The following is a 27,240-nucleotide window of genomic DNA, read 5'->3' as shown; positions in this document are numbered from 1 at the left end:
ATTGGCACACAGTTACAATCATTCATTCATGTATTGTCTAAGGCTGCTTTTGTGTTGCAGTGGCAGAGGTAAGTAGTTGCAACAGGGACCATATGTCTGTATAGCTGAAAATATTTACTAGATGGTTCTTTACATAAAAGTTTACCAATCCCTGATCAAAATGAAAATATATTAATATAAACATACTTTCTGCAGCTGTGTATGTTAAATTGTCTTTTTTAGGTACAATCTTAACTAATTTTCAAGTAGAGAATCCTTGTAGAATCCTGTCTTCTGGTGTTCATATAGTTAGTAATATCACAACACCCTTTTATCGAATGTCAAATGCCAACAGGCATTTTACATAAGTTACTTACTCATCACCAACTTTCTTGCAAAATAGAGCTTCACTTTTAATTAAACAAACACTTTCCTTTCTTTTAGCTCATTGCAGCCAAGAGATTATTACAATTTTAAAGAAGTGTTATCAAACAATAAGATAAACAATTATAAATTTATACCATATCACTTAGAAAGTGTTGTAGCAAAAGCATGACACTACTCTCTGTCTGCTCTGTGACAAGATGACTCAGCTCCTGCCCCCAATCACTGCACAAGTACCATGTACTTACAACCTGTCCTTTCTGATGTCTCTCACTGACCCAACTGAAGGCCAGCACCTTAATGCATCTCCCAAGCTGAAGCTTGGACCATAGCACAATGAGCTGGCACATGTGGCTGGATGGGACAGTGGCTTTGAATACTCCTGCCAGCATGAGATCAGGAGTCAGCTGTCCCTTACTGCTTCTGACTCGGCCTGTTTCACTGTATCAGAGAACGCCTCCGGAGTCCCTGTAAAGGAGGTGTGAGTTACCTTGCTTCAGGAAAGGATCACAAGTTGTCACTAGGTAGTCTTCTTTCTGATTTAACCATGTGCTAAAGTGGGAACTCTGTTCTCCACATGCACATCTCACATACCATTAGGCCAGGCCCATGGCGAAAGCTGGAAGAACAGAGTGGAGTTCACCAAACCTATACCAGCTTATTTAAATGCAATCATTAACAAAATGGAAAGCCCTGGACAGACATTAATGTGACAGGATGCCTTGATCAGTGGTGTGAATGCAGCTGTCCTCAGTTCTTAGGTTACTTCAGAAGCAGAGGGAAAAGCTAAATTTTAAAAGTCTTCCCTGGGCAACTGGGGGATCTCTGGAATTCTATTTAGAAAGCAGACCAGCTCGTGCCCTCATTGCCATTTCTAAAATCTCTTTCTCTGGCAATTACTACCACCATCATATAAAGCAGCCTGTAGAAATGAACCACTTTTCTTCCTACGTAGATCTCAGCTTAGTTTTTTAAAAGCCAACATTTTAGGCCAGGCACAGTGGCTCACGTCTGTAATCCCAGCACTTTGGGAGGCTCAGGCAGGTGGATCGCGACAAGGTCGGGAGATCAAGACCATCCTGGCCAACATGGTGAAACCCTGTCTCCACTAAAAATACAAAAATTAGTTGGGTGTGGTGGCACGTGCCTGTAATCCCAGCTACTTGGGAGGCTGAGGCAGGATAATCACTTGAACCAGGGAGTCGGAGGTTGCAGTGAGCCGAGATCGTGCCGCAGCACGCCAGCCTGGGTGATAGAACGAGACTCCGTCTAAAAAAAAAAGCCAATATACACTTTTTTGTTTACTTGCCATTATAATCTGCTGAGACAGAATCATATCTGTTCATCCATTTTATGGACTCTTTTCTTCATTCTTCATTTACTCATGGAATATTTTCATTTCCACTGTGTACCAAGCACCATAACAGGGGCAGGGACACAGTGGTGAAAGAGGCAGGAATGGTCCCTTCCCTGGAAGGACACTCCATGAATTTCCCCTGGGCTTCTGGTGAGCACCAGGGGCATTATCTCTATGTGTAGGATCAAGAAAAGGAGCTTTCACTATGACTCAGTTCCATGTATTATCCTAGAATGGCAGTAGTTTCTGACATGAGGTTTTCATCTGTTTCAAGTGGTCTTTTGCTTCCTCTTGCCTCCCCTCCCCCCACATCACCCTCTTTGGAGCAGTTTTTGGAGCTGGCCCGGGAGGTACGGCACTATGGATACCTGCAGCTGGATCCTTGTACCTGTGACTACCCAGAATCAGGCTCTGGAGCTGTTCTTTCTGTTGGCAATAATGAGATCAGCTGCTGCATCACCCTGCCTGACAGCCAGACCCAAGACATCGTTTTCCAGATGAGCAGGGTGAAGTGCTGGCAGGTCACTTTCCTTGTGAGTATCTTGGCACCATGCTTTGCCCATGACTTAAAAATCCTAGTGCCCTTGGATGACAAAGTTGACACTAGGGAGACAGGTTTGCCATTTGAATCTGTACCTTGAGTGGAGTGACATCTAAGCCACATTAAATATCACCTAGTGGTAAAACCTATCTGTAGTCTGATGCACGTTCCCCGCCCAGAGAAGCAGAGACATTGATCTTTCCACCTTCCTAACAACAGGCCTCCCTACTGCTTGAAGGGTGGCTGTAGTAATAACAGCAGATGGCAATAACAGCTACCATTTATTGAGCACTTACTACGTGCTCAGTGTTGACAAGGTCTCTACCCTTCAAGACTGGCACTGACTGGCAGAGCTCTTCTTACAACACCTTGGCATCATGCTTGCATTGCCAGCTTCTCCCAAGAGAAACCCTTATTAGATTTATTGAGTGCCCACTTTGTACCAGGGGCTGCGCTGCACTGTCTCATCTATTATTTAATTCAGCCTGTAAGACCCCAGTGAGCTAAGTGGTGTTATGCTCTTTACACAGGAAACTGAGGTTAACTAATAGAGGACAAAAGCTATCAAAGCATGACAGCCACTTGTTAAATCCATGGAATCCCTGGGGATTTTTTAGCTGGGCTCATACTTGACCTCTCTGTGGCATTCGATACTGTCAACCATTTCTTACTTCTCAAAGATCTCTCTCCTTTCTCCCCTACTTTTGTAGGCCACTTCTCCCTCTGAGCATTCCTGAAATTCTGGTGTTTCTGGCATTGCATTCTAGCATCATTCCTCTACATATTCTCTGAAATCAATGCCCAGACCCTGCTCAAAGGCCCAGTTTTTTCTACCTCTGGATGCTTTCAACCAGGTGTCTCACAGACATCTCAAATGCAGCCTTTCCCCGAAGCAGACGTGTCCTTTCCTCCTTATGCCTTTCATGGGGTTCTTCTGCCTGTGTTCCCTACTTGGTCAAGGGAACTTCCACTACCACACCCTAATTGCCAAACCAGAAATCTTGAAATTATCTCTGACTTTTCTCTTTCTCTGACCCTACACATTTAAGTGCTAATGGAGACCTATCCATTCTATACTTTGCTGTCCCTCAAAAGTCTTCCTTACCAGCCCAGGCAACATGGCAAAATCCCATCTCTACAAACTAATACAAAAATAAGCCAGGCATGGTGGTGTGCGCCTGTGGTCCCAGCTACTGGGGAGGCTGAGGTGGGAGGATCCCTTGAGCCTGGGAGGCAGAACCTGCAGTGAGGTGAGATTACCACTGCACTCCAACCTAGGCAACAGTGAGACCCGTCTGAAAAAAAAAAAAAAAAAAAATTCCCTCTATCTCCGCACTCACAGCTTGGTCTCAACATGCCGTGTGTGGATGGATTGAACAGTTTCCTAATCCTTCTCCCTACACCACTCTTTCCTCCTGGAGGTCAGAAAAAATATATTGTATGATCTTAGCCCTTTGAAACGTATGGAAACGTGTTTTGTGGCCCCAAATTTGATCTATCTTGGTAAATGTTTCACATGTATCTTAAAAGAATGTGCCTTCCATTTTGGGTAGAACATTCTATAAATATCAATTGCCTTAGGGATTGGCTCATTTTTGCTCTGCATAATTTGTTGGAAGTTCATTCAGGTTGCTGACTATATCAGTAGTTTGTCTCTTTTTATTGTTGAGCAGCAGTCCATGGTCTGGATGTGCCAAAGTTTGCTTAACCATTTACTCATTGAAGAACCTCTGGTTGTTTCTAGTTTTTAGCTATTATGAATAGAGCTGCTATAAATCTTCACATACAGGTTTTTGCCTGACCATGAATCTTCATTTTTCTGGAATAAATGCCCACAAGTGCAATTGCTGGGTTGTACGGTAATTGCATGTTTACTTTTTAAAGAAACTGCCGAATTGTTTTTAAGAATGGCTATATCATTTTACATTCCCACCAGCAATGTATGAGTGAACCAGTTTTCTGCATTCTCACCAGCATTTGGTGTTGTCACTATTTTTTTTATTGTAGTCATTCTAATATATGTGTAAAGATATTTCATTGTGACTTAAGTTTGCATTTCACTATGGCTTATGATGCCGAATATCTTCATGTGTTTATTTGCCATCTGTATATCTTCTTTGGTAAAATGTCTTCTCATATCTTTTACCCATTTTTGAATTGGATTGTTTGGCTCTTTACTGTTGAGTGTTGAGAGTTCTTTATGTATTCTAGATACTTGTTCTTTGTTGGCCATCTGGTTTCCAAATATTTTCTCTTACTCTATAGTTTTGGTTTTGTTGTTGTTGTTGTTGTTTGTTTGTTTCCTTGTTTTGGTTTTGTTTTGAGACAGAGTCTTGCTCTGTTGCCCAGGCTGGAGTGCAGTGGTGCAATTTCAGCTCACTGCAGCCTCCACCTCCCAGGTTCAAGGGATTCTCCTGCCTCAGCCTCCCAAGTAGCTGGGATTACAGGCATGCACCACCAGGCAGGGATAATTTTTTGTATTTTTAGTAGAGATGAGGTTTCACCACGTTGTCCTGGCTGGTCTCAAACTCCTGACCTCAAACAATCTGCCTGCCTCAGCCTCCCAAAGTGCTGGGATTACAGGTGTGAGCCACCACACCTGGCCCACTCTATAGTTTTTCGTCCTCTTAAACAAGGTCTTTTGCAGATCAAAAATGTTTCATTTTGATTAAATCTAATTAATCAGTTTTCCTTTTTTGGATTGTGCTTTTGCCGTCAAGTCCAAGAACTCTTTGATAAATCCTGTTATAGATGCTGAAGTTTTTCTATTTTTTTTCCTAAAAGTTTTACAGTTAGGGGTTTTACATGTAAGTTCATGATCCATTTTCAGTTAATTTTTGTATGGAGCATGAGACTTAGGATAAGGTTATCAGGCCAGGCACAGTGGCTCATGCCTATAATCCCAGCACTTTGGGAGGCCGAGGTGGGCAGATTGGTTGAAGTCAGGAGTCTGAGACCAGCCTGGCCAACATGGAGAAACTCTGTCTCTACTAAAACTACAAAAATTAGCTGGGCGTGGTGGGGCGCATCTGTAATCCCAGCTACTTGGGAGGCTGAGGCAGGAAAATCCCTTGAGTCTGGGAGGGGGAGGTTGCAGTGAGCCAAGATCACACCACTGCACTCCAGCCTGGGAGACAGAGCAAGACCCTGTCTCGAAAAAATAAAATAAAATAAAATAAAAATAAGGTGGTTATCCCCCCATCCCCAACCTTTTGTTTGTTTGTTTGCCTCTGGAGGTCCGGTTGCTCCAGTACCCATTTGTTGAAATGACTGTCTGTCCTCAAGTAAGCTATTTATATACCTTTGTCAAAAATCAGTTGGGCATGTTTGTATGGGTCTGTTTCTAGGTTCTCTGTTCTGTTTGGCTGATCTATGTGTATATTCCCCCACAAATATCACACGTGTCTTTCTTTGTAACAGCTTTATTGAGATATAATTCACATACCATACAATTCACCCATATAAAGTATACGATTCAATGGTACGGTATTTAGTATATTCACAGAGTTGTGCAGCCATCACCACAATCAATTTTAGAACACTTTATCACCTGAAAAAGAAGCCCCATACCTTTTAGTTGTCACTTTCCTATCCCCCCAGCCCTAAAAAACCACTAATCTACTTTCTGTCTCTATAGAATAGATTTGCCTATTCTGGATATTTTATATTAATGGAATCATATAATATGTGATCCTTGTGACTAGCTTTTTACTTAGCATGTTTCCCAGGTTCATTCTTGTAGCATGTATCATCAGTACTTTATTGTTTTTTATGGACAAATAATATTCCACTTTATGGTTATAGCACATTCTACCCACTCATCCATTGATAGACATTTGGGTTGCTTCTATATTTTGGCTGTTATGAATTATGCTGCTATGAACATTTGTGCACAAGCTTTTGTGTAGGCATGTTTTCATGTCTCTTGAGTATATACCTAGGAGTAGAATTATCATTGGATCAAATGATAATTCTGTGTTTAACTTTTTGAGGAACTGCCAGCCTAGTTTCCAAAGTGGCTGCACCATTTTATATCCCCAGCAGCAGTGGAGGGTTTTGATTTCTCCTCATCCTTGCCAGTACTTGTTATTAATTTTTTATTATAGCCAACCTAGTAGATAGATGTGACACGGTATCCCATTGTGATTTCATTTATCTCAGTATTTTTTCTCTCTCTGCTTTATTTGTGGTTCTTTCTACTGCTGTAGCTTTAAGATTATTGATATTTTCTTCTGTAATGTCTAACATTGCTATTTATCCCATTCAGTGCATTTTTACTTCTAGTGTTGTATTTTTCATCTCTAGAAGTTCTGTTTAGATCTTTTTTATATTTTCCATTTCTCTCCTTATCATGCTACTATTTTTCTCCAAATTCCTGAGTGTATGGAACATACTTTAAATAGCAGTTTCAATATTTTTGCTACTAATTCCATCATCTCTGTCATTTCTGGATCTAATTCTACTGATTGATTACTTTTTTCTTTTTGCTTTTTTTTGTTTGTTTTTATCATCTGACATTGAGTATGTACTATTGATTGATTTTTCTACTGTTTGCAGATCATATTTTCCTCCTCGTATTCATGCCAAGTAATTTTTTGTGGCATGCTAAACGTTGCAAATTTTACATTGTTGAATGTCGCATTTTATTGAATTCCTTTAAAGAGCATTAGATTTTATTCTGGCATGCAGTTACATTACTTAGGATTGGTTTTATTTTTATTTTTATTTTTAAGAGGCAGGGTCTCACTCTGTTACCCAGGCTGGAGTGCAGTGGCGCAATTATGGCTCACCGCAGCCTCAACCCTGTGGGCTCAAGAGATCCTCCTTCCTCAGCCTCCCAAGTAGCTGGGATTACAAGCATGTGCCTATGCCCAGCTAATTTTCATTTTTTGTAGAAACAGGGTCTTGCTATGTTTCCCAGGCTGGTCCTGAACTCCTGGCCTCAAGCAATCATCTGCCTCACCTTCCCAAAGTGCTGGGATTGCAGGCATGAGCCCCCATGCCTGGCCAGTTTTACTTTTTTGATGCTTGCTTTTAAGCTTTATTTCCTTCTTTTTTTTTTTTTCTTTGAGACGGAGTCTCGCTCTGTTGCCCAGGCTGGAGTGCAGTGGCGCGATCTCGGCTTACTGCAAGCTCTGCCTCCCAGGTTCAAGCCATTCTCCTGCCTCAGCCTCCCGAGTAGCTATGACTACAGGCGTCTGCCCGCCTTAATGAAGTTGCAGAGTAATCTTTAGTCTAGGGCTAATTTAGCCCTTTGTGCCTTAGCTACCATTCTTAGAGCTCTACCTGACATCTTGTCTATTGTCTCTCTGCTCTGACCAATGGGAACATGAACTCTTTCCATCCTTGTTTGTGAGCTCCTGCAATTTCCAACCTACTGCTTTCCAGATGTTCTTTCCCCAGCCTCATGTAGGTTTACTCTATACATGCATAGATCATTATTCAGCCAAAGATTTGTCAAAAACTCCCTAGAGCTCTCGCTGTGTTTAAAGCCCTAGTCTTTGGTATTCTGCACCACAAATTCCAATCTCAACTTCTTGAAACTTTTACCCTTTCTCCTCTACTCATTAAGACCTCTGGGCTCTGTTTGGGTTCCCTGTCTTTGTGTTATATCCTGGAAACCTCTTCAGGTGGTAAGCTGGGATAATTATGGGGCTCACTTCCTTTGGTTTTCCTTCTCTCTGGGTTAACAGTACTGCGTTATCTGTTGTTCAGTGTCTGAAAACAGCTGTTTTCCAATTCATATTTTGTTGTTGTTGTTGTTGTTGTTTTCGAGATGGAGTCTTACTCTGTTGTCCAGGCTGGAGTGCAGTGACGCAATCTCAGCTCACTGCAACCTTCACCTCCCAGGATCAAGTGATTATCCTGCCTCAGCTTCCCGAGTAGCTGGGATTACTGGCACCAGCCACCATACCCAGCTAATTTTTTGTGTGTTTTTAGTAGAGATGGGGTTTTACCATGTTGGCCAGGCTGGTCTCAAACTCCTGACCTCAAGTGATCTGCCTGCCTCAGCCTCCCAAACTGTTGGGATTACAGGCATGAACCACTGCACCCAGCCTCCAATTCATGTTTTAACTGATGCTGCCAGACCAATATTTCTAAAATATAAATCTAATTCCTGTTTTTTGGAGACAAGGACTTGCTATGGTGCCCAGGCTGGTTTTAAACTCCTGAGCTCAAGAGATTCTCTTGCCTCAGCCTCCCAAAGTGCTGGGATTACAGGCATGAGCTACCACACCTAGCTGAAACCTCTTAAAGAAAATCTGTTGCCCTTAGGATAATGTCTGTTGCCCCCTAGGGGGAAAAATATCTTTTTTCTTTCCCTATTTCTTTTTTGTGTACTGCATATAATCTGCAGGAAGGGATCCTTAGCTTATAAAACCTGTAAGAGTTAGGGCTCTTTGTTGGCAAGCAATAGAAACCAACACATTGGACTCTAGTGGAAAATGGGATTTATTGGAAGGATATGGAGTAACCTACAGATTCAAAGGAAAAACGGATGCAGAGGCTTTAGAAAGTTAAGAACCAAAGGAGCTCAAGCTTTCTAAGAAATAGGAACTCTATCAGGACCTACCATTTGGGTCTCTCTGACTGGAATAACATGAGGAGCATAGAGAATTACTTGTCCACTTGGCCTGAAATTTGGTCATATGCCATCCTCTGACTTTTCATTCCCTGATAGTCCTACATAAATAGCCAACAGTGGAAGAGGGATGGTTTTTCCAAGGGTATTTGAGACTCCATTACTAGGAAAAAGAATGATGGATGCTGCAAAGCAAAAATCACAGATGTTGCCTACCAGGCTTTCAGGATCTGGTCCTAAGCCTCTTCTCATATCACCCTCCATGCCTTGGAGCCTGTACTGCAGCCACATGCACAGTCCCTTGTAGTGTCTCCAACATGCCTCAGGACGTTTGCACTTGCTAGAATATTTCCTCTTTCAAAAATCACCTCTCACCTCCCCTACACACTACAAAATAAAACCACCACAACAAACTTGGGTAGTTTCTACCTCTGCTCAGATGGCCCTTCCAGGAAGTCTTCCTTTGCCCTCCTAGCCTGGGTTAGGTGCCCCTCCTATTTACTTCCATAGACCTGTGTTTCCTTCCTAACACTTAACTATTAATATATCAAACTGTGGTGATTTACTTTCATGGCTCCTCCATAGACTGATACCTTCTTGGAAATAGGGACAGTCTCCCTCATTTTGATATTTTGCCCAACACATTAATGGGCTTTTTTTTTTTTTTTTTTTTTGAGATGAAGTCTCACTCTTGTCACCCAGGCTGGAGTGCAATGGCATGATCTCGGCTCACTGCAACCTCTGTCTCCCTAGTGCAAGTGGTTCTCCTGCCTCAGCCTCCCAAGTAGCTGGGATTACAGGCCCCTGCCACCACACCTGGTTAATTTTTGTATTTTTAGTAGAGATGGGGTTTCACCATGTTGGCCAGGATGGTCTCGAACTCCTGACCTCAGGCGATCTGCCCGCCTCAGCTGGGATTTCAGGTGTGAGCCACCGTGCCCGGCAAATTAATAGGCATTTAAATTTACATTGAATATAAAATATTTTCCTTTGTAGGGAACTCTGCTGGATACGGATGGGCCCCAGAGAACTCTCAACCAGAACTTAGAGCTCAGATTTCAATACAGTGAGGATAGTTGCTGGCAGTGGTTTGCTATTTACACCAAACAGGTGAGTTCTCAGGGCAGACCTTGAACACCCTCTGTGCTGAAATACTGTCTTGCTTGCTGGGGTGGATGAAGCACATGACCCTAACCCAACTAGAGCAGGACCCTAAAGTGTTCTATGCACTCTCATTTGGGACCGTAATACCTTTTATTTTGTTTTATGTTTTGTTATATTTTACTAGTCACCGTGGCCTTTGTATCAGTTAGAAATGAATTTAGTTACCAAGTAATAGAAGATTCAACCAACAGTGGCTTAGACCAGGAGTCCATAGACTTTTTCTTAAAGGATAGTAAATATTTTAGGATTTGAGATCCATACAGTTTCTGTTGCAACTGCTCAACTCTGTTAAAAGCAGCCATAGGCAGTATATAAACAAGTGAGTCTGGCTATGTTCCAATAAAACTTTATTTATAGAAACAGATGGTGGTCTGGCCTTGTTTGCCAACCCCTGACTTAGGCAATACAGATTTTTATGATCTTAGTTAATAAAAATACTGAGGGTAGATGATTGGCATCCCTATTATTCTCTTGACCTTTTCCAAGCAGATAAAAAGCCGCTGGTTGAGTATCCCTTATCCCAAATGCTTAGCACCAGAATTATTTCCAATTGCAGATTTTTTTTAATCTTGAAATATTTGCATATACATTCATGTGGTACATAACATTTTGGTCAATGACAGTCTGTATATATGGCAGTGGTCCCATAAGTTTGTAATACAGTATTTTTACTGTACCTTTTTTATGTTTTTTTTTTAATGTTTCACCTTTTTCCTGTAGTACCTTTTCTTTGTTTAGGTGATACACATACTTATCATTGTGTTACAATTGCCTCAGAATTTATTCAGTATAGTAGCATACTGTACAGGTTTATAGCCTAAAAGTGGGAGGCTCTATCATCTAGCTTAGGTATATAGCAAGCTATACCATCTAGGTTTGTGTAACTACACTCTATGTTGTTTGCACAATGACAAACTTGCCTAATGATGCATTTCTCAGAACATACCCCCATCATCATTAAGTGATGTATAATTGTATATAATGAGATATCTTGAGGATGGGACCCAAGTCTAAACATGAAATTCAATTATGTTTCATATACACCTTAAACACATAGCCTGAAGGTAATTTTATATGATATTTTAAATAAATTTGTGCATGGAACAAAGTTTGTGGACATTGAGCCATCAGAAAGCAAAGATGTCACTACCTGAGCCACACATGTGGACCATCTATGGTTGTTGGGCATCACCATCATTCCTGACTCTGAATTTATATGCTACTGATAAGCAATCCATTTCTTATACTTATTCACATATACATAATCAACAGTAGAAAACATGACATACCATTAATGCAGTGAAAAATTATGTGTTCAGGGTAGCTAATCAGCACAATAGCATCACTAGAATACCTGTATCAGCTGTGAACCCTGTGAAACAACAGCAACAGAATCTGTGCTGTACATCTGGCTTTTGACTGTTACTAGTCACAGGAGATCAGGTGTGGAATTTCCCACTTGTGGCATCATTTAAGTGGCTCAAAAAGTTTCACATTTTGGACTTTTGGGTTAGGGATGCTCAACCCATATCTCTTTTATCTGGAAAGCAAAAGTTTTACCCCAGAAACCCCCCAGTAGACTTCCTATTATGTTTCAATGGCCAGAACTGGATCATATGACCACTCCTAGCTGCAAGGGAGTCTGGGAACCAAGCATCTAGCAAAGAGAAACAGGATTTATGGTTGGCTTAGAGTAAGCATGAACCATTGCCTGGGGCTGAGCATGTTATCGTCCCCAAAAAAATCAGGGTCTCTTAGGAAAGAAGAAGGTGCAATGGCTGTTGGGTAGCCAACTATCCATGTCTACCATAGGCTTTTAACTAAAATTGGAGTGGAAATGCTAAAAAAGAGAAAATCTAAACACCAAATCCAATTGAAAAGTCCTTTTTACTAAATTAAGCCATTTCAAATTGAAACCAAAATTGTAGGTGTTCTGAAATGGAATCAAAATAGTAAAGTACTCTTTGCATCGATGTCATATTCAACTTGAGTCTCTGGTGATCAGGCTAAGTTCCATGGAACATTCTGGTTCAGAAACCAAGGCCCCTTTTGACTCTTTACTTCTAGTATAGTTGAGTTATTATATCAAAGTCCTCTGAAAACATGAAGTACTAAACCAAAATTCTAGGTTAAAGGAGTGGGTCCTTAGGTCCACCTTAAATATGAAACATCTTTAGGGAAATGGTAGACTGGTTTGCTAAGGCAAGATTATCAGTCACTTGGAGAGACATAGAGAGATTTGGGTAGTAAAACTACCTCCCAACCTCAGAATGCTAAGTGCGGTTAAATTTTACTATGATTTTTCAATCTAGTCAGTAGCAAATGAGTTTAAACCACCATAAAGAGGTTCAATAAACATTCTTTCAAAGGATTCCTAGTAAGGTCTTATTTCCCCTGGAGTGTGAGTTTTATTGATGTACACCCAAAGGCTACTTTTTAAAAACATTATAATTTTTATGGATATATAATAGTTGTACACACTCAAGGGCTACTTTTGTAAAAGGTGGAAATGTGACTTGTGTGCTTTGCAAATGCAAATGAGGGCTTGGGCCCAAATCTTTTTGAGACCTTTTAAATGAAATCTGAATCGTTGGCCAGGCGCAGTGGCTCATGCCTGTAATCCCAGCACTTTGGGAGGCCAAAGCCGGCAGATCACTTGAGGTCAGGAGCTTAAGACCAGCCTGGCCAACATGGTGAAACACCATCTCTACCAAAAGAACAAAAATCATCTGGGCATGGTGGCAGGCATCTGTAATCCCAGCTACTCGGAAGGCTAAGACAGGAGAATCCCATGAATCTGGGAGGCGAAGGTTGTAGTGAGCCAAGATTACACCACTGTGCTCCATCCTGGGCGACAGAGCAAGACTCCATCTCAAAAAAAAAAAAAAACAACAACTCGATCCTTTTGCTTTGTCTTTTTTAAATTTTTTATTCATTTTCAATCTTTTCATATTTAATAAACCTGACAGTTTATAGCAGAGTCCTGGCCTATGTACTTGTGTACATTGTATAAGAGTATGGAATTGGTCTGCATCTTATTGGACACTATTAAACATCCTTCCTAGCTGCATTTGCTCAGGGTTTTATTGTTTATTTTATTATCTGGCTTTGCATAGGTTACATATATGCACATATAAACAGGGCTAGTTCTTAGCAAAGCTAGGAAGTCAAAATGTTTGCACAAATGCCCCATCTGTTAATTCTTTTAAAAATTGATGTCAGCCTTTTTTTCTCTCTTCCCTCTTTTCCCGTTTTAAATAAAATTAATTCCTGTAATGCTCTACACCCCTGCAAGACATTGAGAGCTGTATGTAGCCCATTTTCCCTCTAATTCTGCTTTCTGTGTTCTCCCCTCCAAGAACTTCCTACTTGGCTCCACCCCAGCCTGTGCTTTCTCTCACTCTCTCCTCCCTTCTCCTCTCCAACCTCGCCTCCAACACAGTGACCACCCCTGAACACAGCCCTGCGCTAAGTTCTTCTAGCCTCAACTTTGATTGGCAGTTGTCCCAAACCTTAGTAGGGCCAAAGGAGAAAACAGCAAGCCAAGAATTAAGAGCAGGACAAGAGAGAAAAAGGATAAGTGGGAAAGGAGCAAATGGGAAAATCACAGGGAACCTTCAATTTTGCTCATAGTATTGAAGAGCCTGGAATAAGGAAGCCCAGCTTTTGTGTAGCAAGTTGTACAACTATGAGTGTCTTGGCACTAATGATGATTAAGCCACGAAGGATAGTGGAAGTGACTATGAGTCTAGAACATGAGTGATTAAAGATACTAGAAAAATAAGAAAGTGGGCCAGGGACAGTGGCCCACACCTGTAATCCCAGTACTTTGGGAGGCGAGGCGGGAGGATCACTTGAGGTCAGGAATTTGAGACCAGCCTGGCCCACATGGTGAAACCCCGTCTCTACTAAAAATACAAAAAAATTAGCTGGGCGTGGTGGCGTGCTGAAGCGGGAGAATCGCTTGAACGAAGGAGGCGGGGGTTGCAGTGAGCCAAGATCGCAGCCACAGCACTCCAGCCTGGGTGACAGAGTGAGACTATGTCTCAGAGAAAAAAAAAGAAAAAGAAAAATAAGAAAGTGAAGTGAAGAAAAACAGCTGATCTTTTTTTTCAGTTTAGTAAAAGTAATAAGGTGCTAATATATTCCTTCAAACAAACCAGTTACTTTTATGCCCAGTAGAGGTCTCTCAATAATTATGTATACAATGTCTAGAATTAAATATAGGATTGACCATCATCAGTTCATCTCATTATAATAATAATAATAATTAGTTTTTATTGTTTATTGCTCATAAAACATGATCTGCTTACAAAATAATAGAAAACATGGGATGCAAGGGGGTGAGTTTTAAGAGGAAAAATGTTAATAGTGAGATCCTGGACATTTTTCATTTCTTTAAAAAATTTGCTGTAAATATATCCACATAATTGAGAAAATGTATAGTTACTTGCTAATTGGATCTTATGAAAACTTCTAGAGGTTAATGAAGAAATCTAAATTCTTGAATGTGTGTTATTGGAGGGCAGAGTCAAAATCCACTTTGTGGTGTGAGGAGGGAAGAAAGAGAGTGAAGATTTCTTCGGTTACAAGAGTTCTTTATTCCTGCATTTCTTAGGCTTTTTTGCTGAGTAGCTGCTTGAAAAAGATGATCTCAGAAAAGATGGTAAAGCTAGCTGCTGAGAATACAGAAATGGTGAGTGCTCTTACCTGTGTCTATTTTTCACTTTACGTTCCCACCATCAGCCAACAGTTGGAGACCAAACTACACTCATGAGCTCCCTGAGCCAGCAGGTCTAGTCCTAAAGGGAGGACTCCAAACCACAGAAGTGAGCTCCTCTTCCCTCTGGTAGCTCAGTGGTCAGGATGGCAGGGCAGAAGGAAGCCTGTCTTTAGAATTGAAGTCATTTTTCCAATGAGAAGTCATCTTTGGGTTACTGAGAATTCTAACCCTCGACTTTGTATCATTTTATTTCAGCCTTCTCTGACATGGAGGCTTTCAGATTTATTATAGAAGCTACATCTTCAAGTCAGGGTCTTGAGGGGTCTTTAACACAGTGGGGATGATCTTATTATAAGTTTATCTCCAGAAAGAATCCATAGCTTCTTGATACTTCCATTGTGCCAAATGAAAATGCCTTTAACAATTGGGGGAAGTAGTAAAATAAACTCTCAAGGCTATTTTTTTTCCTCAATATAAAATTAAACTTTATTGTTCTAGTGTTTATTTATTATTATATTTATTAAAGGCCTAGTAACTCATCAGAAAGGTTGGTGAGAAGGCTGTGAAAAAATTATATTTTAAACTGTTTTAATTGTCTAGTCATTATCATGATACAAGTATGTCCCAAACAAGACAGTACAATTTTTTTTTTAAATGATTAGAAATACCAATGCCTGGGGCCGGGCATGGTGGCTCATGCCTGTAATCCCAGCACTTCAGGAGGCCAAGTGGGGGGATCACTTGAGGTCAGGAGTTTGAGACCAGCCTGGCCAACATGGTGAACCCCCATCTCCACCAAATATACAAAATTAACTGGGTGTGGTGGTGGGCACCTGTAGTCCTAGCTACTGGGGAGGCTGAGGCAGGAGAATTGCTTGATCCCAGAAGACAGAGGTTGCAGTGAGCCAAGATGACACCATTACATTCCAGCCTGGGTGACAGAGTGAGACTCCATCTTAAAAAAAAAAAAAGAAAGAAAGAAATACCAGTACCTGGTTGACATTCATAAACTTAATTCTTTTGTAGAATATTATATTGATATTTTAAAATATAATAGAAAATATTGGGAAACTTTTCTTTTCTTTTCTTTTCTTTTCTTTTTTTTTTTTTTAGATGGAGTCTCACTCTGTTGCCCAGGCTGGAATGCAGTGGTGCATCTCAGCTCTCTGCAAGCTCCGCCTCCCGGATTCACACCATTCTCTTGCCTCAGCCTCCTTAGTAGCTGGGGCTACAGGTCCCTGCCACCACGCCCGGCTGATTTTTTGTATTTTTTTTTTTTTTAGTAGAGACGGGGTTGCACCATGTTAGCCAGGATGGTCTCGATCTCCTGACCTCATGATCCGCCCGCCTCGGCCTCCTAAAGTTCTGGGATTACAGGCATGAGCCACCACACCCGGCCGGGAAACTTTTCTAATGTTTTCATTTAAATTTAGACTAAGACGATGGATGACATCTTTAGTTAACATTGATCTTTACTTGACTTTCCAGCTTTTTTCTAAGAAAATAGCTGTGTTTTGTAATTATTTCTCTTTCTTCTAGAACTGAACGTACCTTTTCCAGGGAAAATAAATTCACTGCCTCTTGGTGGTTGAACAATTCAAAATGTGCTAGAGAGTAGTAAATCAAAGCAATAAAAGAATCAAGGAAACTCTTTTTAAAAGAGTAGTATAATAAAATCCAACCTCTCAGGCAGGATGGACCCTCTTAGGCTGAGATTATTGTATGTATTAAAAAGAAGAAAGAGAAAAGTAATTAACTGAAGTAGACTCATTAAAAGGGAGAAGTGCTCTCAAATGTGGATGAAAAAAATGTAAGCTACTTGATTCAGGAAATACTTGTACAATAAGTAGCTAAAGAGTTAACTCAGTAAAATGGAGAAAGTAGTAGTCTATTTAAAGTTTTCAAGAAAAACAACCACACTATGTATCTTAAGTTTGCACATGGATCGAAATCCATAATTAATCTCTGAGGTTAGCAAGATCAGCACATTAGTCAGTACCCTTGTATTGCTTTATCCAAATATTTAACACGTTTTAGTTCCAGAAACTCTTTATTTTTTTTACTTATTTTGGCTCTTGGAATGAAAAGTTCAGACCTTTCATTTTGAAAATTGGGTTTCTAAGAGGATTTTGTAAGGATAGTCTGCATTTTAATCTCGAATTTTATCTACAAAGCTCTGGGTAGAGGGGAACCTGGGAGATAGAGAGAGCAGACAGTTCAGTGTTTGAACTCATCCTGAGTCCTGGGCCCCCTCACAAGTACAGTCGATTAAAGTCATTTTGTGGCTCAAGGAAACCATATAAATGTACCATGGCGACATTCCCTTGTTTTCCAGGGAAACACACAAAGTCAAAACTGACACATAGCACTTATAGAAGGCTTGTATGGACTAGGACACAGAGGTCTCTATTTTGCAGGGCAGGTTCCGAGTCCAAGATTTTGATCATCTTAAAGAATCTGAAGCAGGGGAGAGAACTGTAACCAAATGAGCCCCATAAATAAGGCAGATCATCCCTAGAAGCAGATTAAATAGTGCTAGTTTTATCCTAGTAAGAGGAAATGAGGGAAAAAAGAAATGTATTGTTAACTTAATTAGCTTAGTTAGCTTTAGGTAATGTTTTCAAAGATAAAACTTGTGCTCTGTTTATGAAGACGTCATTAAAATTTGGGTCAAGCAAATGCACTAAAGAATAATGTAAACATACAGCCACAACAAAAATATATTAAGTTCTTAAATGCTATATATATATATATATATATATATATATATATATATAATTTTTTTAAAGACAGGGTCGCTCTCTGTCACCCAGGCTGGAGTGCAGTGGTGCAACCATGTCTCACTGCAGCCTCAACTTCCCAGACTGAGGTGATCCTCCTACTTCAGTCTCCCAAGTAGCTGGGACCACTGGCATGTGCCACCACACCCAGCTAATTTTTTTTTTTTGTAGAGATAAAGTCTCCCTATGTTTTCCAGGCTGGTCTTGAGCTCCTGAACTCAAGCTATCCTCCCACCTTGGCTTCCCAAATTGCTGAGATAACAGACATGAGCCACTGTACCTGGCCCTTAAAGGCAATATTAACCATAAACTGGAAGAAAAAAAAGTGTAACATTCTTCTTAAAGCTATGCTCCTGTACAAAAGCCTGAATCAATTTCCTTAATATTTGCTGCTCTTAATTAGAGCAGAATTATAAAGGATTGCTTTATTTAAAAATAAAGTATATTAGTTAGAGTTAGGTTTTGCTGCATATAATAGAAAACAAAAGAAAAAACAAGTGTCTTAGACACAGTGAAGTTTGTTTCTCTCTCATCTAAAAGAAGTTCAGAGGTAGGCAGTCTAGGGCTGGATGGGGTGGCTCCATAATATCAACACAGACCTTTCTGTTGTGGATCTTCTGTATGTGGCTTTCACCTCATCCCCAAAATGGCTGCCAGAACACCCATCATTACATCCACATTCTAGGCAGCAAGTATGAGGAAAATATGAAGCAGGGCTCACTTCTTTTCTTTAAGGAGAAGTTTCAGAAGTCTCACTCAGAATTTCCCCTACGACAATTGGCCAAGAGATAGTCACATCACAGGCCCACACCTAGCTGCAAGGGAGTCTGGTAAATGTGGTCTTTTAGCAGGGTGTGTTGTCTATTCAAATAAAACTGGGTGTAATTACTAAGGAAGAAGGGCGGAATGGATAATGGAGTAAACTACCAACAATCTCTGCCATTTAGAGAATTCCAAAAGACACCAAGAAAAGAGAGTAGATGTATTTTATGCAATAGATGTGTTCCTAAGGAATTTCTGAAAGTGCATTATTATTATTTTACATATTGAACTGTAATCTGGATACATGAGATGTACATCAGGAGTATGCTGGTGAATAATTTTCTGACTTAAAAAGACTTTTTTTTTTTTTTTTTTTTAAGACAGGCTCTGTCTCCCAGGCTGGAGTGCAGTGGTGCAATCTCAGCTCACTGCAACCTCCATCTCCCAAGTTAAAGCCATCCTCCCCACTGCAGTCTCCTAAGTACCTGGTACTATAGGAACACACCACCATGCCTGGCTAATTTTTGTATTTTTTGTAGAGACAGGGGTCTCACTATGTTGCCCAGGCTGGTCTCAAACTCCTGAGCTTAAGCAATCAGCCTGCCTTGGCCTCCCGAAGTGCTGAGATTATAGGTGTGAGCCACCATGCCTGGCAAGAAACAATTTATATTTCTAATAATCTATACCTAGTTTGTATATTTTCCCTTTGTTTTTCTTAAAAGTAGATCTGATCTCAAAATTAGTTTCCCTCAAAAATGGCAAAGAACAAGATGGCTTTCTGATTCCTGATTACCTTACACCTCTTACTCCATCCTCAACTACCATCACCAGATGTATTTTTCCCTCCATTCTTCTTTCCTTTTAGGCAAGGTGAAACCATTTAAAAGGCAACTGGCAATTTTAAACATGTTTCTATTATATAGTGAGGAGGGGAAACACCAAGGACAGTGGCCTCTGATATCTGAGGAATGTTAGCCTTTTGAAGAGCTGGTCCAATATAGAAAATGGAAAAACTGTGTATGGCAGTCAGGAGAATGGTATGAGCATAGCAGGAGGACACAGTTTTAGACAGCCAGGGGGAAATTACTATGCAGGAATAAGTGATTATGTTATTAACAGAAACCACTCTATTGATGAAAAAGAAAGTATAGGAATACTGCATTATGAAAAAAGATTTGCTTGTTTCCCCAGCTTTATTCCCCCTAGTACATAAAGTATTGAAGGCCTTATTGCAAGAAGTCAAGGAAACTGATTATGTCAGAAATTGCTTAACATTTGTAGTGGTTCGATTTTATTTACTTTGACATAGGGAGCAGGAGGGGAAGGAGACTAGGAGAGAGAAAAATTCTGAGAATTTTCCTCCAAGCTCTGTATTTCATGGCTGCAAGACTATTTACGGACCCTAATGTAACACTGTAAAATAATAATAATAGTAGCAAAACACATAAGACATCAGACTGTTAATTTCTCATTTACCAAGACTTAATAACTGGTTTTTTAAAAAATATTGAGGCCGGGCACAGTGTCTTGTGCCTGTAATCCCAGCACTTTGGGAGGCCGAGGCAGGTGGATCACTTGAGGTCAGGAGTTTGAGACCAGCCTGGCCAACATGGTGAAACCCCATCTCTACCAAAAATAAAAAAATTAGATGGGCATGGTGGCGCATACCTGTATTCCTAGCTACTTGGGAGACTGAGGCAGGAGAATCGCTTGAATCCAGGAGGTGGAGGTTGCAGTGAGCCAAAATTGTGCCACTGCACTCTAGCCTGGGCAACACAGCGAGACTCTGTCTCAAAATAAAATAAAATAAAATAAAATAAAAAATTATTGAAATAGGCTTAAATATGTGAACATTTCCATTAAGAGTACTAACCTAAAGGAAGTCTTATGCATACCTCCTTAAAGCAATTGATTTTACAACAAAGTTAACCATAGTTAAAAGGTAATGCTTTTTTGCAGTGTCATGTTATTTAGCCCACTTATTTTGAAATGTCTCAGTTTATATTCTCATGAGAAGTAAGCAATAATAAACAATTAAGTCACTTTTTTATTCTGTCATTTATGAATGCCTGTGTGTACCATGTGATGGCTAAACCTGAGGATCCAGAGTCAAAGAGCTAATATGTTGGAGGAGAAAGGCGATTAATACAGAGACGTTGACAATTGTAGGGTAAATAAATACTGCAACTTGTTTGAGTTATGTACCTAACGCACAGTTGTTTAATAGCAGTTCTTTTCTTTCCCATTAAGAAGAGTCTAAGAACTCTTTCCCCCAAAAGCCTGGCTAGGTAGTGTTTACTAGGTGTGCCAGGCACTCTGCCTTTCCAGATTCACTCCCACTCTGCTCTGTGCCCTGGGAGACTGTGTACTACAACCTTACCCTCAATGGGATAACTCAAGCTTGTCCAACCCGCAGCCTGCGGGCTGCATGCAGCCCAGGACATGTCTGAATGTGGCCTAATGCAAATTCATAAACTTTCTTAAAACACTGAGGTTTTTTTTGTGATTTTTAAAAAGCTCATTAGCTATATTACATGGGGACCAAGACAATTCTCTTCTTCCAGTGTGGTCCAGGAAAGCCAAAAGGTTGGACATCCCTGGATAACTCATTGGGAAACCAGCAGGAGATTGGAGGGTGGGAGAAAAGTGAGAGTAGGGTGTTTATTTCTCCATATTGGAACCTGCTGGGTCTCTGTGGCTGGAATGTCTCTCTACTGAGGGATACAGCTCCCGTCAGGCACTCTCTCCTCCTTATAGCTACAGCTACTCTCTGGTTCCAGCCCCAGCTGCTCCCTCGCCCCTTCAGGCCTAGAGGTGGTAAGAATCCTCTGGAAATCCCCCTCATTGCTAGCCCCTGGGGGCCCCAACATCCCTTCATGCATTCAATGTAATCCTGCCCACACCTCCATTAAATAGTTAAACGGTTCCTTCCTAAAATTCTCCTCAATTACCCCAAGATTGCACCATCTGTTTCCTGCTGATATATTGGGTTTACCTTATGTACATGAGGTATATTCAAGTGTCTTGAACTTCGCTTTGATTCTTCGTTTGATTAATGGTGGCTTTTGATTAACCAAAGCCCCGCTGGGCTTTGAGTCAGCATATGGATTGCAACCCCAAGAATTATTTCAGGATTTGGAAGGACATTTCATTTCGTGTGATGTTCTTTTAAAAGCTTTCTTCAATCACAAAATCCATAGACAACCACTAATGTGAAACATTAAGTTTTACTTAACTTTTGGGGACTCTATTTCTGTAACATTTAGACCCTGACAAGTGAAAGAGGAATGCACAGATGACAAGCAGGTGTACCTGCTGACCGGCAGCCTTTGGGACCATTAAGAGGATTATCGTGGAAGGGAAAATGTGCTAGTTAAATAGATTGTTTGTGTGCTTGCTTCTCTGGGCTGAGCTGACTGACATTTCACTAATCTATTTAGCAGATTGAAGTTCCGGAACAAAGCAAAAGTAAAAAATACCACATTCAACAAAGCCAGGTCTGTGAGTAAAATTATGTAATTGATACATTATAATTTTGATAAATCTGATCTTTTTTCCTCTTTAACCAAAGTCATCCCACTTTCAATAATAAGTCAGAATTATGTTTCTCAGAAGCTCCTCTTTGTAGATTGGGCCAATTGGAAGGCCATCACAGAAGCATAGTATTTTTATTGTAGCACCCCATAGCACTACCAAGAATTTTTACATAGAAAATTTCCAAGAGAAACACAAAATTATTTGGTGATTTTTTTGTACACCCCATGCACTTTTTGGAGGCAACTCTCTTTCTAGTTTGTATATGTTACATATCTAGTATATTTTGGTCTCATAGTTTTCTGCAGTATACTCTGTATAAAGCAACTTTTAAGTTTACAAAATACTTTTTGAGCATTTAGATCTGCTGTGCAGATAATAATAGAAAAAATCATAATCAATGACATTTTTGAGCACTCATTATTGCCAGGCAGTATTCTAAGCACTTTTATGTGAATTAACACATTCCTTCACAGCCCTATAAATAAGTTGAGGAAATTAGGGCACAGAGAGGTTTTGTGACCTGCCCAAGGTTGCACAGCAGTCAATGATGGAAAGAAGCAGGCAGTCTGACCCTGGAACTATGCCTTAACTAACTGTGCCCTTGCTAACTCTTCCTTTCTAAGTCCAAATCCTAGTGTAGGTGAATGAAAGAAAAGTGACTTCTAAGTAGCATTTGAATGGGATTTCTTCTTGATCCAGCAACTGTCACAGAGACTGGTGTGTATGTAAACATCCTTAGTATATATGTACAGTATTTATAAATATGTAAGTACATAAAGTCCTTTCTTGAATGAATACAGTCAGGGAAAATAAACTAGCATAAATGCATAAAAGCATTCTCCTTCATAATCACAGCATTTCTGGCTGGTTGGACAGAGAGACGAGATAGGAACTCCACTGCTTACTGGCTATGTGTCATTAGCCAGATCCAAAACCTAACTTCATTAGGGACTCTGATACTGCACTTCCATATCTTTGTCTGTAGAATGTAGATGGTAATCACTTCATCATTTTAATGCACCCATTTTAGCAGCATGCCGACAGCATGGAGCTGTGGTTCTCAACTTTGGCTGCACATTGGAATCACCTGGGGAGCTCTAAAAACTAATGCTTGAGCCCCACCCTCAGAAATTTGGATTTAATTGGTCCGAGGGGCCTGGGCAATGGAATTTTTAAAAGCTCCCCAAGTGGTCCTATTATACAACCAGAATTGGAACCATTATCCTAGAACACCAGTTCTCAGTGTGTGGTCCCTGGACCAACAGCATCTGTATCACGTGGATCTTATTAGAAATTCAAATTCTCAGGCCCCAAACCTACTGGATCAGCAGCTCTGGGGGAAGGCCGCAACAATCTCTTTAACACGACCACCAGACAAATCTGATGCATGTTCAAGTTTGAGAGCCACTGTCCTAGGACAACAGATAACACTCAGCACAACTGTGATCAGTTCAGTTGTCCTCTCAGATGAGTGGTAACTCTAATACAGGCCAACCTATCTCATGCTGTGAGTAGGACCAGCAGGTCAGAAAGAGACCTAGTGTCCAACTATATTGAGTTTTAATTTATTTTGCAAACTGTTGTATAGACCTTATCCTGAGCCATGAACTGCTATAATTACTTTTTATGTATAACTCATTTAATCCCAATAAACAACCAAAGCACTGTTATTATCCTTGGCTTACTGCACAGAGAACTGAAACACAGAAAGGTTAAGTCACTTGCACAAGGTCACACAGTCAGTTAATATCAGAGCCAGTATTTGAACCCAAGCAGTCTTTATTTGTTGTTTAACAAATAAAATTAGTTTGTTGCTTTAACCACTTGGCAGTGAGGCCCTCTATCAAAACAAATCCCTCGCAGAAAAAAAGTTGTAGCCCATCTGCCCATTGAGGGGCTCCACATTTTTTTTTTCACTTTCCACTTTCCATAACCCTGTCTTTGAGATTTCATAAGTACTGAAGGCAAATTACTCTTTAAAGATTTGCGGTAACCCTAACCTCTAAAATGTTTTAAAATAAGGGTAACACTTTTTTTTTTTAATGAGACAGAGTCTCGCTCCCTTGCCCAGGCTGGAGTGCGGTGGTGCCATCTCGGCTCACTGCAACCTCCACCTCCCAGGTTCAAGCGATCCTCCTGCCTCAGCCTCCTGAGTAGCTGGGATTACAGGTGTGCACCACCACATCTGGCTAGTTTTTGTAGTTTTGGTAGAGATGGGGTTTCACCATGCTGGCCAGGCTGGTCTCGTACTCCTGGCCTCAAGTGATCCACCACCTCAGCCTCCCAACGTGCTGACATTACAGGCGTGAGCCACTGTACACGGCCTCTTCTTTTTTTTTTTTTTTTAGACAGAGTCTCACTCTGTTGCCAGGCTGAAGTGCAGTGGCACAATCTCGGCTCACTGAAACCTCTGCCTCCAGGGTTCAAGTGATTCCCCTGCCTCAGCCTCCCGAATAGCTTGGACCACAGGCGCCAGCCACCGTGCCCAGCTAATTTTTTTGTATTTTATTAGAGATGTGGTTTCACCATGTTGGCCAGGATGGTCTTGATCTCCTGAACTCGTGATCTGCCCGCCTTGGCCTCCCAAAGTGTTGGGATTACAGGCGTGAGCCACTGCACCTGGCCGCCCAGCCTCTTTTTTAAAGTTTGTATCTGAGTGGAATGTGCCCTAAAGATTTTGGGCAAAGTTAAAAATTGAAAGTCGCATGGCTTTAAGAGGGGAAAGAGGCAAGACAGGTAGAGTTAAATGTTAACCTGGGTGACATCCCGGGGCCCTGAAAGATGCAGAGGACACATAAAACCAGTAGGCGGTGCTCTTCCCAGTCCTAACGAGTGTATTTACACTCACCCCAAAATAAAGCTTCTACAGAATAAAACTGTTTAAAATAACCATTGCTTATACAAATGTAAGCTTTCTGTTGCCCTTTCAATACTGTTTTAACCTCTGTGACTTTGTTATTGTTATGGAAATGATTTCTTTTCATTTACATTTCTGACCTCTCTGTTTACTTCACAGCAGAAAGACTATTCTAGTTTTCTATCAAGAAAAAGCAAGATTAAGATAGCTAAAGATGACTGCGTTTTTGGGAACATAAAGGAAGAAGATCTCTGAAGAAAACTCTCATATTTTAAAATATCCTTGGAGGCTATCTCAAGACAGTGAAAGAACTTGGGGATTCAGGTGGGCTACCTACCATCAGTGGGGGAAATTTGACCTCTTCCCATTTTTTTGGCATTAAGATAGACTGTATTCATCAAGGTATTATATCACAGCACTCTATGGAAATCTCAAGATTAGAAAAAAAAAAAGAACCAAGTTATAGAGTTAGTTTTTATTTTATTTTTGCACTTCGTCGTGAGAGTATAGAGTTTGTTTTTAATGTCTCATAAATGACAAGTGGCAAATTCAAATTAACTCATATAAAACTCATTCTATTTTTTCTCTAAAATAGATCTTTATATGGCTTCATGAAGTCTTTTATGTGTTTTGAATTTACATAAATGAAAGTCTCATCAAATATCATAAAGGTATTTTGGATCAGTTTCTAAAGATGTTACTCTTCAATGGAGGAAAATAGGGCTCTAAGAAATGGAATCACTGAAAAAGAAACCTGGGTTCTCTGATCTATCCACACAGAACTAGAGCAAGGAGGTGATGAAATACTGATCTGTTTCCTCACATAAGTCTGAGCCTACCAATATGGATGTACTCAAAGTGAAACGCTGCCCTGTTCTCTGCTTGACCATTGTTATAATTTTATTCTGCCCTTAGAGTACTGAAGGCAGTGCAATAATCAACATGCTATTTGGAATGTTTTAATTTGGAAAGCAATAAGGCTCTGCACCTGATATCAGATACCTTATAATTCTCTTAGCTTTAAAAATATGTATACTTTCTCACAAGGTTTTTCCTTATCTAGCTTCATTTCTCTCATGGTAATTAATGTAATTATGTATAGAATTAAGACCACAATAAGGGAGATGATCAGAGGAATCTGTATAGTGTAATTAGAAAAAGTACAATATTCTAATGTTCTAACTGGGTTGTATACCTAATTATATAATAAATACAAAATAATTCCAGTGAATATAAAATTTGTTGATTAAAATTCTGTGAATAATCTTTTTGAAATATAGAATCTATTAAAAATTCTATAATATTTATAAACATATGCCTATAGCTGTAACTCCTAGTACTGGAAGTTTTTATATTTAAATTTTAGGCTGTAGTAGGATATTTTTGCAGAGACTCACAAACATCTCAAATCATCCTAAGTGAATGTGTTAATGGACTAGGATCCTCTTCAGATTAAAATGGAAGTTTATCTACTATTTTGCCAATTTAAGAGTAGTCAAGCTCTATCTCTTTTTAATAGCAAACACCTACACAATGGAAGAGGCTATCAGAGAAAACAAGAATGCAACAAATTGTATTTGGAGTAAGAAGACACATAAATTGAACCATATATAACTGCTGTCTTTGTAGGCCAAAAATAGTTTTATGTTGACAATTTCATGTTTCAACTTGATATGTAAGAGAGTGAGTAATACCAGACAACATGTGGTTGGTGTCAAAAGTGTGCTATGTGGGCTGGGCATGGTGGCTTACTCCTGTAACCCCAGCACTTTGGGAGGCCAAGGCGGGAGGATCACTTGAGCCCAGTAGTTCAAGACCAGCCTGGGTAACATAGTGAAACCCAATATCTATTAAACAACAACAACAACAACAACAACAACAGCGTAGTGTGGACCTGCATGTCAAAGGACGTCGGGGCCATCAAGAAAGCCCCAAGGGGAAGAGGGACTTTGAAGAAAGAGTAGAGCCATGTGGGCAAAGGTGGGGCACCCTAGAGAAAGGGAAGGATAGTTACAGATGGGAGAATAAATGTGGCATTGCAGAAAAATGAGTAAACTTGCTCTGTGCTAGCGAAGTTTTAGGTTAAGGGAGTAGTTAGGAGATAAAGCTAAGAAGTGGGATGGATCAGAAATATATGCATATCCTAATGCAGCATCTCTACAGTATATGTAGAGCAGTTTATCCTTTGAGGATGCAGAAAAACAGAAGCATTTTATTTAATAGTTTTTTTTCCAAACATTGAGATTATCATCAGTGTCAGAATATGAAAAGAAAAATACAATTGATGACATGCATTCCACAGTATATAAATATAACATGAAGAATAAAGGAACTAGGGTAGCACCTGATAAAACAAAAATTGAAACAAAATTCAAAACTTATTTTGTAAAATGATACATTTCTTAGTAGTTATGTGAGAGAAGAAGGAGCTATTAGCCTTTTTGGGGGATTACTGGGCCTAGTTTTATCTAGGAATTTAGGAGTTTAAATCACTTCTGGATCAAAACACTTGATCATTGCGTAAAAAGTCAGAACTTCAGCTGCCAGAGTGAGCTCCCCAGCTGCAGGTTCTG

At 40.2% G+C, this 27,240-nt stretch overlaps 1 protein-coding gene across 2 annotated transcripts in view; it reads left to right on the top strand.

The window, feature by feature from the left end:
- The window catches only part of SNX31 (sorting nexin 31), a 76,779-nt gene extending 50,866 nt beyond the window's left edge, over positions 1-25,913 (top strand). The window contains exons 7-11 of one of the 2 annotated variants that reach the window (XM_063709001.1): positions 2,050-2,253; positions 9,841-9,954; positions 14,627-14,704; positions 21,714-21,770; positions 24,827-25,913. In XM_063709001.1, the coding sequence (XP_063565071.1) occupies positions 2,050-2,253; positions 9,841-9,954; positions 14,627-14,704; positions 21,714-21,770; positions 24,827-24,922 (549 nt within the window). In that variant the 3' untranslated portion in view covers positions 24,923-25,913. The remainder of the gene's footprint in view (positions 1-2,049; positions 2,254-9,840; positions 9,955-14,626; positions 14,705-21,713; positions 21,771-24,826) is intronic. The other variant, XM_004047380.5, reaches the window with a different exon arrangement.
- Positions 25,914-27,240: the final 1,327 nt, after the last annotated feature.

The sequence above is a fragment of the Gorilla gorilla genome, chromosome 7 (genome assembly GCF_029281585.2).
Source record: "Gorilla gorilla gorilla isolate KB3781 chromosome 7, NHGRI_mGorGor1-v2.1_pri, whole genome shotgun sequence".
Lineage (NCBI taxonomy): Eukaryota > Metazoa > Chordata > Mammalia > Primates > Hominidae > Gorilla > Gorilla gorilla.
The sequence above is the reverse complement of the archived record's forward strand: the minus strand, read 5'-3'. Positions and strand labels throughout refer to the sequence as shown.